Source organism: Sorex araneus, chromosome 3, assembly GCF_027595985.1.
Source record: "Sorex araneus isolate mSorAra2 chromosome 3, mSorAra2.pri, whole genome shotgun sequence".
NCBI classification, from domain to species: domain Eukaryota; kingdom Metazoa; phylum Chordata; class Mammalia; order Eulipotyphla; family Soricidae; genus Sorex; species Sorex araneus.
Window position 1 is genome coordinate 74,674,572 of NC_073304.1, and position 16,266 is coordinate 74,690,837.

At 43.3% G+C, this 16,266-nt stretch overlaps 1 protein-coding gene across 1 annotated transcript in view; it reads left to right on the forward strand.

The window, feature by feature from the left end:
* The window catches only part of DAD1 (defender against cell death 1), a 28,855-nt gene extending 12,856 nt beyond the window's left edge, over window positions 1-15,999 (forward strand). Inside the window, exons 2-3 of the mRNA XM_004609487.2 lie at window positions 4,316-4,485; window positions 15,764-15,999. Of these exons, the coding sequence (XP_004609544.1) occupies window positions 4,316-4,446 (131 nt within the window). The 3' untranslated portion in view covers window positions 4,447-4,485; window positions 15,764-15,999. The remainder of the gene's footprint in view (window positions 1-4,315; window positions 4,486-15,763) is intronic.
* Window positions 16,000-16,266: the final 267 nt, after the last annotated feature.

A 16,266-nucleotide genomic window follows, 5' to 3' on the forward strand; every position in this document is an offset into this window, starting at 1 on the left:
ATTCAGCCCGCAACTCCCTTCCCCCACATGGCCTTCGACTACAATGTAGTTGGTGATCGCTTCTCTGAGTTGCCCTTTCCCCGGAACGTGAGGACAGCCTCGAAGCCATGGAGTCAACCTCCTGGTACTTATTTCTAGAGTTCTTGGGTGTTCACCACAATTTTTAAAAAAATCACTGTCACTGTCACCCCGTTGCTCATAGATTTGCTTGAGCGGGCACCAGTAACGTCTCCATTGTGAGACTTGTTGCTACTGTTTTTGACATATCGAGTATACCACGGGTAGCTTGCCAGGTTCTGCCATGCGGGCAAGATACTCTCGGTAGCTTGCTGGGCTCTCCAGAGGGGGGTAGGAATCAAACCCGGGTTGGCCGCATGCAAGGCAAACACCCAACCAGCTGTGTTATTGCTCCAGCCCTAATAGAAAGAATTTGGAATGGTCTCTTGAAGGCCCTGTGGCTCTGTGTGTTTTATAATAGGGAAGGACACAGGTATACCTGCATTTTCTTTTCTTCTTTTTTTCCTTCTTTTGGCTTTTTTGGGGGTCATGCCCTGTAATGCTCAGGGGTTACTCCTGGCTCTGCACTCAGAATTACTCCTAGCGGTGCTTGGGGGACCATATGGGATGGCAGGAATCGAACCCGAGTCGGCTGCATGCAAGGCAAAAGCCCTCCCCACTGCACTATTGCTGTGGCCCCACTTTTTTTTTTTTTTTTTTTAAATTTATTTATTTTTAATTAGAGAATCACCGTGAGGGTACAGTTACAGATTTATACACTTTTGTGCTTATACTTCCCTCATACAAAGTTTGGAACCCATCCCTTCACCAGTGCCCGTTCTCCACCACCCGTAAACCCAGTGTCCCTCCCACCCTCCCCGACTTTGTTCTTATTTTTTTGGTATATACCATGCAGTGGATTTTGGGCCACACCTGTGGTGCTCAGGAATTATTCTGGCTCTGTGCTCAGCGATCACTCTTGGAGGGTGATCGGGAGACCACACACGCTGGGGATTGAACGTGGTTTGGCAATGTGAAGGCAAGTGCCCTGCCTGCTGTACTATTGCTCCTGTCCGTCTTTGTTTATTTCCTCGCTCAGAAGTTACTCTACATTTCTCTCCATAGGGACATATGTTACTTGGGAGCTAGGCTGTTGCCTGTCTTATTCTGTGCTGTATTCCCAGCACCTGGGACAATGTATATGTCATAGTAGATGCTCATAAATATTTTGCTGAATGAGTGAACATTTCAGGAGGTTAAATTTGAACTTCAAGAGGCAGTGCATTTCTGCCTTGGGAAGTGCTTAGTGATGGCCATTTGTGGAGGAATCTGTTTTTGGGGTTTAGTGTCAGGGGTTGAACCCAGGGCCTCACATATGCAGAGCATGTGCTCTATCATTGAACCACATCCCTGGCGCCTGAAGGTTATTTTTATTGGGGGCGGGTGGGTGGTCTCAAAATTGTACCGTGTATAATTCAGATATATGATTTGTGATTTTTTTATTGAAGTAATAATAGTTTCATGATTTATAAGAGCAAAAATGTTTGTTTTATATGTACAGTTTTACTATTTTATTTTCTTTATTGGGACCATGCACAGAAGTGCTCAGAGGTGCCTCGCGGCTCAGTGCTCTGGGCTTAGGTGACCATGCATGAATGAACTCTAGGCATCCTGCATGCAAAGATTGTCTCCAGCCTATGGAACTGTCTCACTGGTCCTGAGCTAATGAGTTTGTATCTTTTTTGATCGATGCCTAGGAGTGGAATTGCTTAATTGTGTGTTAGGTTAGATCTATTCTTAATATTTGGAGAAAGCCCAGGGAGCTAGTGCGAAGGTCTGAGCCACATGTTTTATGTGCTAGAACCTTCGGTTCCGTACCTGGCACTGCACGATCCCCTGAACACCACTTGTGCATCGAGCCAGAAGTAGCCCTTCAGCACCATCCGGTGGATCCCAGACCAGACCGACAGGCCCATTAGACTCTTTTCCTTAGAGGCTGACCGGTCTCTGTTTCCCACCAACAGCGGGTTCAAATTGCTTTTTTGGAGGAGCTTTTGGAATAGGCATGCTTGGGCCATCTTTGTACCCCAGTGCACCTGAGAAATGTGACACCCCTATCAGTAGCACAGGCTCTGGCAGGTCTGTAACGCTGCACCAGAGATGCTTATCAGGTCCTGGAAGAGGGCAGTATTCTTTGGAAAGCTTCCCTAACCGTTCCCCTAGCCTCCCCCAGCTTGCCCACACTCCAGTACTTTTTCAGCATTTTATGCCTCAAAGGGGGTCTTGGCCTTGGTGACCCCTGGCATACTTTCCATCTCTGTTGGGCTGTGATTCTTAACAGTGTCACTGAGTACGTACTGCCTCTTCGTTACTTTATCCCTCATCCAGAAGGAGCTTCTCTTTTGTCCTCTCATGTTACCTGAAACTCTACTCGAATCTTCCACCTGAGCTGCCACCCTTAAGAGTTTGGTATCTGTTTCTCCAGATTTTTTTCCTAGGTTGCAAGTAAAGCGAATGAGAAAATAACGTATCTTTTTGTCAGCTTATTTTTTCAAAAGATCTGTGTGGAATGGAATGATTTTTTTTTTTACCCCCCGCATGTATTCTATCTTTATTGTAGATGGATAGAGAATTTATTTTATTTTTTTGAATAGTTGCCTGGCATTGTGTGGTGTTTGACTGTATGTCTGTCATTTAACTTATAATAATAATCTCCTTGGTGACATTTGGATGGTTTTTGTTTTAACTTAAGCATATGTGCAGTTAGAATGTCTTTGTTCTATAAGATTAATTCTTTAGTCAAAAGGTAAGAACATTTTAAATATTAATAGATATTGCCAGATTTTTCTCCCTAAAGGATGAACCAATTTATATTCACCACAGCAGGATTTTAATTGGGTGCCCTTATTCAGTCAGTGTCCTTCATATTTTGAAGGGTCCAGGTGCCTGGAAAGATCAGTGGTGCTTTTTCAGTGTTTACATGTTGAAGCCTAATGAAAACTGTTGCCATGGTGACAGACTCTGGAGAACTCATTTGATGGTTTTCTGACTGGTGGGTTAGAGTGTAGTTCATTGCTTTATCTTGGTTGCTGATGGCATGGATACTAACCAGAAGCAAATTTGGCTTTTCTTAAGTAGTGTAATTTATCACAGATGTAACGATATATTGGAAAAGTGTACTCCTGGTGCTTCCGTTTCATGTCACATGACTGGCTGATGTATCAGGTTGAATCTTCAAAGTTATAGAATTCGGCATAGAGTTCTCTGTCAGAATAAACTTGTCAAGAAGCTTGAGGTTTCTGCCTTTGTTTGAGACATACAACTGCTAGAATTTTCGAATTAATTTATCTTTGACTATGAGATCCTCATGGATGGCATGTTTATTTATCTTTGCTATCCACTGTATAATTTTATTAGAAACTAATTCACAGTTTTATCACCTTTGTCAACCAGTTTGTTCCCTTTTTCATCTAAGTGTAAGTCTAGTTGGTAAGATATTTCTGAGGATTTTTTTTTGTTGTTGTTACATTAATTTTTATTCTGTGTAAGCCTATGGATTTTGGTTTGACTCTGAGAAGTCACTGCTCCCCAACCCCTTTATCTTGTCTTTAATGGGTTAGAGTGTAAAACTTAAGTGTGTAACTTAATGAATTTTTAATTTCACCCCATTAATCACCATCAAGGTCAATATTTAGACTATTACCTGCACTTTTTTTTTCTTTTTGGGTCACACCAGTGATGCACAGTGGTTACTCCTGGCTCTGCACTCAGGAATCACCCCTGGCGGTGCTCAGGGGACCATATAGAATGCTGGGAATCGAACCCGGGTCGGCCGCGTGCAAGGCAAACACCCTACCCGCTGTGCTATTACTCCAGCCCTTTACCTGTACTTTTGGGCTTTCACCATGCCCTTCCTCATCACACTTCCCCCTTGAAAGATCAAAACCATTATCCTGACTTAAATGGTCATAGGTTGGTTTTGCCTCACAGTAAGCTTTACATAAGTGGAATCATAGAGATAGTGTTTTTGTCTCTGGATTATGTTACTAAAACCCTTTTTGTTGAATTCATCTATATTGTAAAGTTTTACATTTTTCCTAGTAGTCTGCAGTATTCATTTGCAATCATTTCCCCATTTTACTGCTCATAGATAGATTATTTAAAATTTGGGGCTATGGTGGATATTATTCCACTTTTTAAGGTAGGCATGTACCATTTCTTTAGAGTAGAGTTGATGGGTAACAGATTATTTGTGTTCATTAGCAGTATTTGTTTTATGCTTGTAAATAATCTTGATTATTTTTTTTTTCTTACACAGTTTGCCTGAGAATACAGATCAACCCACAAAACAAGGCAGATTTCCAAGGCATCTCCCCAGAACGAGCCTTTGCTGATTTTCTCTTTGCCAGCACCATTCTGCACCTTGTTGTCATGAACTTCGTTGGATGAATAATTCCTGTTAATTGAGGAGTAGGAGACTATAAGAATGTAAGTGATGATCATAGTCCTTGTTCCATAATGTTGATTTTAGGAGGCGAAATTGAATGGGACTGGTTTTGTTTCATGGTTGACAAGGTTCCCATATTGCTGATAAGACAGTTGCAGAATTTTCCATTGGTCTGCAAAGTATGCATTATATCATCATGATTCATCAGTGTTGCTGCTCTTGGTCATTGCCTTCTCTTCTCACTGTTCTGCAAATCATTAAGATAACAGAAAATGAGAGTTTGCCTGTAGCTAGCTAATACATTAATTTCTGCACCAATAACTCCATGAAAATAACTCATGAGATTTTGGAAGAGACATACATTTTAGGTTTCTTTTTCTTTCCTTTAGATTTGCTCTATAATTTTTTTCCTGATTTTCGATCTTAAATGAAATTAAATACTAGGCCATTGTCCCAGTACCTATTATAGTGCTTTTAAGCCCAGTAGGTTTACAGTATATGCTCAGTGAATGACTAAAGGCCATTTGCTAACATACTTGATAAAGTAGAAGTGGGGAAATTGGATTAGCTTAGGAGAAAAGTTAAAAAATGTAGAATAAGGGGCAAGGGATGTGGCTCAGACATGCTTTGCATATATGAGATCTGGGTTTGATCTTGCACTGTTTAAAGTTGTCAGCAGTTTGGTTCTTTTGCCCTTCTTCCTTTTTTCTCCACAAGTGCAGCTTTTATTTTCTTAAATCAGTTGGCTCAGCCCCTAAAAACAGCAGTGGAACCAGAGTGTTTTTGATTGATAGAAGTCAACAAGTTGACAGAGATAGTCTTATCTCCGAGAAAAAGCTTGAGAACAAATCCTTTTATCCCCCTATTAACAACTCTTGGGGGACCTGACCAGGACTCAATTTGCCCACTCCCACATGTGCCATTTAATGTGCTGTTACTAGGAACACAAAGAAAAGTAACCCGACTCCCGGGGAGAAGAGAAGAGTGGGGTAGGAGAGAAGGCACAGGGACAGCGTGGGTCCAATGCTGTGGCTGGGAACAAAGTGCTGTGGGGGCCCAGAGAGAGGAGCCACTTACCCACCTGCAGCCCAGTGGCATGGTGTCTGGCCCGTGCTAACCCCTGGACCCCGGCTAGGAAGCAGACCCAAGGACACCAACGTCATCACACTTGTGTCAGGAGTAACCTGGCTGGGTCAGTCATGAGTGTTCTGATGTCCTGACTCTAGGTTTCAGTTTCTCGAGGAGCCGTGGTATACATTTATAAGCGGGGCAGAAAAAAGAGATCAGAGATCAGGGATACTCTCTGGGCTCGGGGAGATAGCACAGCAAGGGCTGTTGTGATTGGAGGATTACTCTGCTGCAGAGAGCTGAGTATTTCAGAATTATGACAGGGACAGACAAAATAGCAGGCTCAGCAGAAACGGTGCTGCAGACCACATTAACAGCCTAAGGACACTTGTTCAGTGGGGAAATATGGGCCCAAGATACAGCAAAACCATTCAAACCCAGACTACAGTGTTAAATCGTTCTGTAGAGAGTTGATAATTTTTCCTCCCCCCACACCTAGTGTGCTGGGGGCTAATCCCATTTCTGTGCTTGGAGTTGGTCTTCGGGGTATTGGGGTTGGACGATTGGTGGGGTGTGATGCCGGGGATGGAACCCAGGCTTTAAGCGAAACCGGTGCTCCAGCCTTTTGCCTCTCTCCTGCTTAGAAAAGACTTTGTCTCCCTCCTCCAGCCCCCGGCCCCGCCCCCCGCCCCTCACCATGAGGGTTTTTCAGAGATCCTTCATTTGACTTTTCCTATACTGTCTTACTATATTTTAAAACATCTATTTGCCCTTTTCATGTGCTTCTAATTCAGTTCTATGTGTAGTGTGCCAAAAACACTTTTAAAATAGTTTCCAAGTGAGTTCAATATTTATACCAACTCAGAAGATAGAACAAAGCAGATTACATTCTTCATACTTGCCAAGTACATTTGAGAGTTGGGCATAAAAAGAATAAACATCTATAGTGTGCCGCTTTTGCATGAATTTGGGGGTGACATTTAAAACCGCAGTTACTCTGAGGAAGCGGATCAAAAGAACACGGCAGAGAGTTGAAAAAATGGATTTATTCAAGAAGTACAGAAGGTAACAGGTAATGAGTGCTCACTGTAGGCAGTCTTGAAATAATTATTCTTTATTGTACTTTATTTTCATATAATTTTATGAAGGTAGACTTGCTAATTTAATAGATAAAAGGTTCAGAGACCTTTGCTAGAAATTTCGTACGTTTGATAATCCATTGTTTTGGGACCATGTCTGGTGGTGCTCACGGCTACTCCTGGTTTAGTTCCTTGAAGGCTGCTGCTGGCTTAACTTGGGGGGACCATGTGGGTGCCAGATACCTAACCTGAGCCTCCTGTAGGCAAAATACGTACTGCGGCCCTTTGAACTACCTCCATGGCTCCTGACAGTCCATTTTTAACCGAGTGTACTTGATAATTACATAATTAAGAAATGTGTTTAAGAAGTTAACCACAGGCTCTTCATGACACATTGTTCAGCCTGGACGAATGTAAAACCTAGATCTTTTAATACAGGCTTTTGCAAATTATTGATTTTATGTTTTTTTTTTTTTCCACTGAAACATGTTCAGTGATGGGAGTAGAAAATCTTTAATTTTGGGATGTGTGGGGGGTGGGTGTTGGGCCACACCTGGCAGTGCTTAGGGTTTGCCCGTGGCTCTGTGCTCGGGGTTACTTCTGGGGTGCTCTAGGGACCATCTTAACATGGGGGTGGGAGTAGAACTGGGCTTGGCCACATGCAAGGGCCAAGTGCCTCAACCTTTGAACTGTATCTAAGCCCTAGGAGTAGGCAATCTTAAGGTAAAACTAGCCTCTTAGTTGGCTATCCTGCGGGCTAAGAGCAGCCTCACAGTAGATGTTAGATTATCATAAAAATAAAATATAAAAGTGAAAAACCACCCCGGTGAGCTTCTGAGTACCTTTAGTTTGCACACACCGGAAATGGTGATCAGTGTTTGGCACTTAAGTGGTAGTAAATCTCTTTTGAATTGAAGGCCTGCCTGACACAGACTTAGGATATTTGACTATTTAAAAAATTACAAATGTGCTTACTTCTGGTCATTAGTTCCGGTTTTATTTTTTTCATACCTGGGAAATTCTTTATTTTTTAATTTTTTCCTTGCTCTTTTTTTTTTTATTAGTTTATTTTTAATTAGAGAGTCATCGTGAGGGTACAGTTACAGATCCATACATCTTTATGCTCATGCTTCCCCCATACAAAGTTCAATGACCCATCCCTTCACCTATACCTGGGAAATTCTTGTTCAGAAATGCCAGCCCATCTTCCATGCTCCAAAGGGAAATGAAGGCATTAGTTCACAGTGGGGGAAGACAAACTTCTTGCTGACATGAAGGCAGAGTTAGAGCTGAAAGGGCAGAAAGGGAAGAACTGCCACTGGGAAGTGTGCTTAGTCTGGGGCTAACACTCTCTCTCTCTCTCTCTCTCTCTCTCTCTCTCTCTCTCACACACACACACACACACACACACGCATACACACGCACACACGCACACACATGCACACACACGCACACACGCACACACGCACAAACACACACACACTGTAATGAAGGCCATTCTGTCAGAGTTCTTTTAAACAGTTCTCTCTAATCCTGGTTGGATAGAGGGGCCTGCAGGGCTGTGTGTCTCTGTGACTGACAAACACCAGTGTTTCTCTTTACAGACCTGTGATTGCAGGTGGCTTTTGGTTAAGCACCGCGATCTAGTGATTTCCCTCTGCAGGGGAAATGCCGAGCGACTCCCTAGGTTCTGCTGCCACCCAGTGGATTGTATGGCTCCTGTGCTCAGAGAGTCAAAGGCAAAGTTTAAGGGGAGTTGAACACAAGACCACGGAGGCCTGTGTGCTAAACTTTGTTTCTTGCCATCACTGGAGGGCAGCAGAGGTCCAAGTGGGCTGAGTTGCGGGGTGGGGGCTGCTTTTCATACTGGCCAGAAGTGGGCAGTATGGGGTTGGCACCAGTGGCAGGCAGCCCTTAAGGTGCCATGACACTTGCTCCACAGGGAAGATGGTGTGTGGGTGAGCCACAGTTTCCTTTCATCTACCTACCATGTCTGTTTAAGAATGCCTCTTTTGTTGTTTATTTTGGTTTTAAACATGTTTTTGCTCTTCACATGACCCCCCCTCCATCAGTAATAGATTTCATTTTTCATTTTTTTTTGGTTGGTTGGAGAGACCTGCTTAGTTTTTATTAATTTTCTCTTTGGCTTTTTACCTTATATTGAATTTGACTCAGCCGCTAAAGAAGTTCTCAAGAAGGGAGCCATTCAGCCTGGGAGAGAGTTCAGAGGGCTAGAATGCACATGTAGGACCCCTAGCTACAATCCCTGGCACTGCACACCCCCCACCCTCAAACAATAACAAAAAAGGACTATCCTAAGTTTGCAGATTTTGGCTTAAATACCACATCATCTTTCCTTCAACTCCACCTCCCTTGGAGAGTGAGATGAATTCATTAGATTTTTTTCTTATTTGGTGGTGGTGCTCAGAGGTCTGTGATGCCATTTCTGGTAATCCTCACTCACCGGGCCAGGGGGTTCAATAATGGGGTCCAGTGATGTGGCGCTGCTTGGACCCAGCAGTCCTGTGGGCCACCAGGACCACACCCAGTGGTACTCATGATGCCAGACATGTCAGGGACCAAACTCAGATTTTTGCTGAATTCTTCACCTGTTATTCTTTCATATCTCAGTCTGCTTAATTACATTATTACAAAAAGCCAAAAACCATTCCCACACACAATCTGACGATTGAACTGCATTTTGTATTTGGTTAACTTAAAGCTACTCTGGGAAAAAAAGGAATAAGAACAAAGAGCACAGTGTTTGAAGTTTTTCCTCCATCTTTGCTGCTTGGATGGCTCTTGGGCGATGTCATCTCGCCATGCCACACCCTTCCTTCTTCAAGTGGAGGAGCCACTTGTGGGGTTTTCAAGAGCCCCTCTGCCTCTAACGTCGCCGCCCTTTTTTTTTTGTAAGGAGACTATTCATTCACTTTTCTGTCTCTCTCATTGCATTTTCTACTTTTCCCGAGGGCAGGGATCTCCGGACTTAGCACTGGGCTAGTAGTCACAATGTGTGTGTGTTGAATGAATGCGTGAATGAATACATCTTTTTCAGCTGCAAGAAAAGGCTGTGGAAAGTAGCTGTATAATTGCTTCTGTGGGTGCTTAGACATGTGGAAAGTGGTATGGAAGAAAGAAGCCAAGGAAAGTATTCATAACGAGGGCCTATTGGCTGGAGTGCCAGCGTGAGACTAGGAGTCGGAAGTCCCGCATTGAGATTTTTCTGTGTTCACTGGCTGAATGGACAAATAAGTTCGTCTCTCAGCCCAGTTTTTATGTCTGCACAATGCGGGGATTGGCCTGGCTGGTCAGTCTCTTGCAGCTGTTAAGGTCTTTGCTGAATAGAATCTGTGGTTGTTCCCATTGTGTCGGAGTAGAATTGTGCTGTTTGTGTGAATCCTCAGCTGGGGTTGCTTTTTATTTTTTCTTCAGTTGTTGGCTTTTGTCCATATGACCAGATCCCTTTCATCCATTCACAGGAGGTAGAAAGTTAAAGCATGACTGTGGGGCTTTTGGTCTGAGGATGGGACTAAAGTGATGGAACACATGCCTTGCATGGATGAGGTTCGGGCACCGTATTCCGTGTGCACCCCTGGCGCCGTTGGATGTGCCCCTGGTGCCCCAGAACACTTGACAAGCTGAGTACTGAATGCTGGGAGTGACCCCTCAATAGTCTTGAAAAAGTGCAGTGTCTGGAGAAAGGTCTTTTACAACATTTGTGTTTTAAAGAATGTTCTGCAGTTGTCACAGGACCAGTTTTTACAGGATTCATATATACTCCAGGTACTCTTTTGGAGGTAAGGGAATATGGGGAGCAATCTGTTGGTGCCCGGGTATTTGGGAGTCGCTCCTGCATGTGAAGCTCGAGCTCTTGCCCTTTGAGCCATCTCTTGTCCCTCACTTTAAATAAATACATGAACCCGTGTGATCCTTCTGGTTCCCACGTGATGGAGGCAGTCAGTGAAAGCATTCCACTTGACACGGGGGTTATCGCTTCTGGTGAAATCTTAGTTGACTTGTTTTGGCCCTGGACCTGCTGCTAAGTGACTAATGAGAACAGATCACAGTCATTTTGACTCCAGACTTTGGCTTTCCTTCTATTATGCCCAAATGCTATGTGATAATGAATAGATACATCTTCTTGTTAGAAGGTTTTGATTAAAAGTATTAAACTTGCTTGTCATTTTTTTAAAGTCATTATAGGACCATATGTGATGAGGCAGGGCTGTACAGGTCTGGGAATCAAACCCAGGGCCGTACACACGCAAAGTGTTCTACCACTTGAGCCGCATCTTGGGACCCTGCTTTTCTTTTCAGTGTTTATTTATTTATTTATTTATTTATTTATTTATTTATTTATTTATTTATTTATTATGGTTTAGGCCATGCCTGCCCTGTTCAGGAGGAGCAGTTCCTGAGTTCATGCTTAGGGGTTACACCCAGCAGTGCTTGAGAGACTGTACAATGTCTGGGATTGAGCCTGGGCCTCCTGCATGCAGACTGTGCACTCAGTCTGTTGAACTATCTCTCCGGCCTCAACTTGTCTTTTTAAATTGGAAAAATATTAGGAGAGAATGAAGGCAGGCTGTCAAAAATATTTCTGCAGGGGCTGGAGCGATAGCATAGCGGGTAGAGTGTTTACCTTGCACGCGGCCGACCCGTGTTCAATTCCCAGCATCCCATATGGACCCCCAAGCACTGCCAGGAGTAATTCCTGAGTGCAAAGCCAGGAGTAACCCCTGTGCATCACCGGGTATGACCCAAAAAGAAAAAAAAAATTTTTTTTTTTCAAAATTGATTATCTTGAATCTGATCCAGAAGAAATATGGGAGAATTCAGGCCAGGACATATGAGTTATTGAGAGAGGGTAACCCGAGAACAGTGTTGTTCATAGAACTCTCTTGATGTAAATGTGTTCTAAATCTGCTCTGTGCAGTAGAACAAATAACTTTGAGCTACTAGCTGCATGCCTGCGGTCATTGAACATTCAAAATGTGGCAAGTGACTGTGGAACTGAATTTTGGTTTAATGTTAAGTTTTGTCGCCTGTTGCTTGTAACTGTCTTGTCAGGCACCCTAGCTCTAGACAATCTGTAGAAACTAGTTTCTTCGTCTATAGAATGAGGATGAGATTGTCTGATCTTTGCTGCTGCCTTCATTTTTAGTACTGTGTCATGCCTTCTGAAATGGTAGTGATTCAAATTGATCTCTGAACCTAGATTTTCTGCATAATAGTCTTTGATGCACATTTTCTCTGATTTCAGTTTTAATTGGGTGGCCAGAATTTAGGACAAGATGAAGTTGAAGGAAAATCAGTATTTGTGCATATCTGCTTGGTGCTGGTGTCTAGAATGAAATGTGCCAGAGAATAATACAGATTCCAAATAGAAATGACCCTGTCTGGCATTATCTTTGTATCTGTACAGAGAGTAATCATTTCTAACAGTTCTTTGTGCGGTGCCTTGCTTTCCTTAAAGATGATTAGAATAGACTGATCCTATGGCACTCTTCTGCAGTGGTGAAATAGACCGGAGGAGTCATGCTAACTTCTCAGTAGGTGTCTTCTATTTTGCATATCTTGATATGTAGGGCGAACATTTTATTAGTCATTTTCTTTTTTGAAACCTTTATCTTCTGGTTAGCAGTTGAAACCATTCTTCACAGTTGTTGAATAGTCCAATTTTGTTGAGCTGACATTTCAAAGAATCGTAGAATCTCAGCTTTTGGAATAGTTTTGGTAGATATATTTTGCTTCAAAAGAAAGGAGCAGGTCTTGTAATTAGGATTTTCTGCAAATCAGTGTCCGAGGGACAATGTGTAGGAGTCATTTTTGTCTTCTAGATGGGCCATTCCCATTAGATATAAATGTTTTGATGCAGAATCTCAAAAATTGGCATATACTTTTTTATAAAAAGATTAGGATTTCTTTTGTAATTCTAAGTGTCTCAAGGCTCTTTGTGGGGATAGCCCTATTTTGACAAAGGCTCTTTCACTTTGGCCACAGAGTTGGTATGCTCTATTAATTTATAGTCTATTGCCAGAGAGTTGGCTTTAGGAAATTTAATGGAGGTCCAGGGACGTAGTCCATGGTAGAGTTTTTCTGTGTCTGTGTGAGACTTCAGTGCCACAAAATTAAAAAATAAAGATAAATTTGATGGAGTGACTGAGACCTATAGATTTCTTTATTCTTATTTGGCACTGTGAACACTTTTTGTTCCCTATTTTGTTGAATAGTTCAATTTTGTTGAGCTGACATTTCAAAGAATCGTAGAATCTCAGCTTTTGGAGTAGTTTTGGTAGATATATTTTGCTTCAAAAGAAGGGAGCAGGTCTTGTAATTAGGATTTTATGTTGTCTTGGGGCCACACCCAGTGATGCTCAGGGGATACCCCTGGCTTTGCACTCCTCTTGGTGCTTTGGAAAGCGTTTGGGATCCAGGAACGGTACTGGGTTTTCCACATGCAAGGCAAATGCCCTACTTGCTATACTGTTGCTTTGGCCCCATCATTCCCTATTTTTGCTCATTCTTTGACAACTTTTTTTTAAAAATTTATTTATTTTATTGAATCACCATGTGGAAAGTTACAAAGCTTTCAGGCTTATGTCTCAGTTATACAATGCTCGAACACCCATCCCTTCACCAGTGCCCATATTCCACCAAAAACCCCAGTATGCCTCCCACCCCCCACCCCCACCTGCGTAGCTGATAAATTTCACTTCACACTTTCTCTTTACCTTGATTACATTCCATATTTCAACACCAAACTCACTATTGTTGTTGGAGTTTCCCCCCAAAAAACAGCCCTGCTGAAAAGGAAGCATTTGATAATTAGTTTACATTGCTGAGAATGAAGAGGTATGAAGTCTGGTTTGGGAGTTCTGTATTTTGGTATTTTAGTAACTAAGTCCAGGGAGATTCATGTTAGAAATTGCATCATTTCCCTTCCTGGGGCAGCATGGGGCTTAGTTTACCGTGTAGAGACATTGCTGCAAGCAGCTGCTGGTACCAAAAGTAGTCTAGCTGGCCTCCGGATCGTGGTCGATCAACATCAGAGCGGCCGCACAAATGTGTGGCCACCCAGGTCGCATCTCGGCAGAGAGCGCGGTATCACCCTCGGCCCGAGATCGCCCACGCATCCCACTGTTGCAAGTTCATACCTCTTTTTTTTTTTCCTTCCTGTGCCACCAAGTTTGTACCTCCTTAATGGTCCTTATAACATGGTGGATGCCACACCATTTTTCCCTGAAAAGGGAAAAAAAAGCTGAGAAAAAAAGACCTTTACCCTCCTTGGCCAGCGTGGGGCTATGGCTTAGTTCACCATCTAGAGACATTGCTGCAAGCAGCTGCTGGTACCAAAAGTAGCCTAGCTGGCCTCCGGATCGTGGTCTTTGACACCTTTATGATCAAATTCGAAAGCTGTAGGTATATTCAAAGTAAGTACTTCTGTTAATACCATTGTTAGTGAAATAAAAACACTTGACTAGTAGCCTCAGATCTGTAGGCTATACTGTACACCAAGAAAAAGTGGTGCCCTTTTGCCCAGTGGGAACCCAACTTTTCTCAGAAGTAGTGTTTCCCAGCCTTTTACAAGACATGACCTTCCTTCCTTCCTTCCTTCCTTCCTTCCTTCCTTCCTTCCTTCCTTCCTTCCTTCCTTCCTTCCTTCCTTCCTTCCTTCCTTCCTTCCTTCCTTCCTTCCTTCTCCCTCCCTCCCTCCCTTCCTAGCACCACATCTCTGAGCACTGCAGGGAGCGATCCTTGAGTATATAGCTGGGACTAGCCCCCGAGCACTACCACATGTGAACCCCTCCCAATATACCCCAATATAGAGGATTTCTTTTCTTTGTGTTTCTTGAACCACACTGACAGTGCTCAGAGTTTACTCCTGTCTCTGTACTCAGGGATCACCCGTAGCAAGTCCTGGGGAAACTATGTAGGATATTTGGCCGTGTTGGCCATGTGCAAGGCAAATGCCCTACCCACTATACTTCCTCTCTAGCTCATAGATTGTCTGTGGCACACTGCAGGCGAAAAAGCAACCGCTTATTGCCAGTTGGAGTGCCTGGAGTCTAGTGGCCACCATTTGGCCTTCTGGCCACATATACTAGATGGAGGCGCCACCTCTTCTGACTTGCAGAGGTGTGGCTGCTGGTGGTTTTTGTTGTTGTTGTTGTTTTGCAGTGATCAGGGTTTACTCCTGGCTCTGTATTCATGGATTACTTCTTGCAAGGGGGGAGAGGCGGGGGTGGAACAGGAATCAGGATTGTATGGAATGCCAGGGATTGAACCTGGGTCAGCTGCTGCATGCATCCTACCCGCTGTATGCTGTCTCAGGCCCCTCTTGGAGACCTTGTCTTATTAGTTTTATATTTTTTTGGTGGGGCACACTCCACTGTGCTCAGGGGTTACTCTTGGCTCTGTGCTAAGGGGTCACTCCCTGGCGTTGCTCAGGGGATCATAAGTGATGCTGGGCATTGAACTGGGGTTGGCTGCATGCAAAACAAGCACGTTCACTATCTCTGTACTACCCACAGGCACCTTAACGATCTCTGTACTATCTATTTGGTACTCGGAACTATTCTTTACGCTCGTGCTGAAAATAGCCTTGTCTTTACAAAGGGAAAAAATAGTTCCCCCTCCTCCCATTTTGGTTCTTTGTTAAATTGAAGTCTTGGAATTTGTCTATACTTTCTTGAATTCTTTTTTCCCCATCCATTGTCCCCACCACCCCCTCTCTGCCACCCCAGTGGAATTTAGTACCTTAGAAACTTTCTAGAACCAGAAGGGCTCTTTAAGCTCAGTTGCACCTTCCTTACCTCTAGTAGTGTGGGCCAGAGAGGTCAGTGGCATCTGAAAGGCTGTGGCGGGTCAGTGGCAGAGCTTGCGCTGGAATGCGTCCACCAGTTCCTAGCTAGTTTTGTCTTGGTGTGCTTGGAATTCAGATCTGAACATTAATTTTTATGGGTTTCTCTCTAAAATGTGCTTAAAAAAAACATTTGCTCTATTCTGGTTGGTCTAGTTGGGCTTAAATACTGTCTAGAATTTGGGAATACCATAACAGTCTTTGGCTTTTTATTTATTATAGATCAAAGGGGATTTGGACCCTGGCTGTAATATCATAAAGCTATCCTTGGATATCTCTTCTAACCTTTCTGCTTCTCTTTTGTAGGTTCATTTCTTCATTTCCCCGTGGATAAACATTCTTGAAATGGCAGTTTGTTGGGCATTTGGATTACCTCCAGATTTGTCCATCTCCCGAATCTGATTTGGTATGCAGGTGAAGAGCCCGGAGAAGTTCCCTCGCTTCTGTGTCAGAATAACTTTGTAATGAGCATTTATTAGTGTGACCTTTGCCTTCCATTAAGTGTAATTTCTTTGCCTTCAGCAATAAAAGACTCTATGCCACTTCTTCCTATGCCTGTGTTTTTAAAAAAATTTTCTCTCATGTTGCCATTAAAATCCCTTTTCCTTTCAGTCCTCTGGAAGCCTCTTCAGTTGATAACCTGCAAGTGTGAATTTACCACATATTTTCATTACGTATTTAAGGTCCGTGATGAGATAGTGCAGGCAGCCCTGGGCAGGGCCGTCCTTTGTCTTTCCTTGGAGCTGGTGATCCTCCACCAAGCCTTCAGCTGTTACAGGTGGCTCCTCTCTTGTGACACAGTGCCTTCC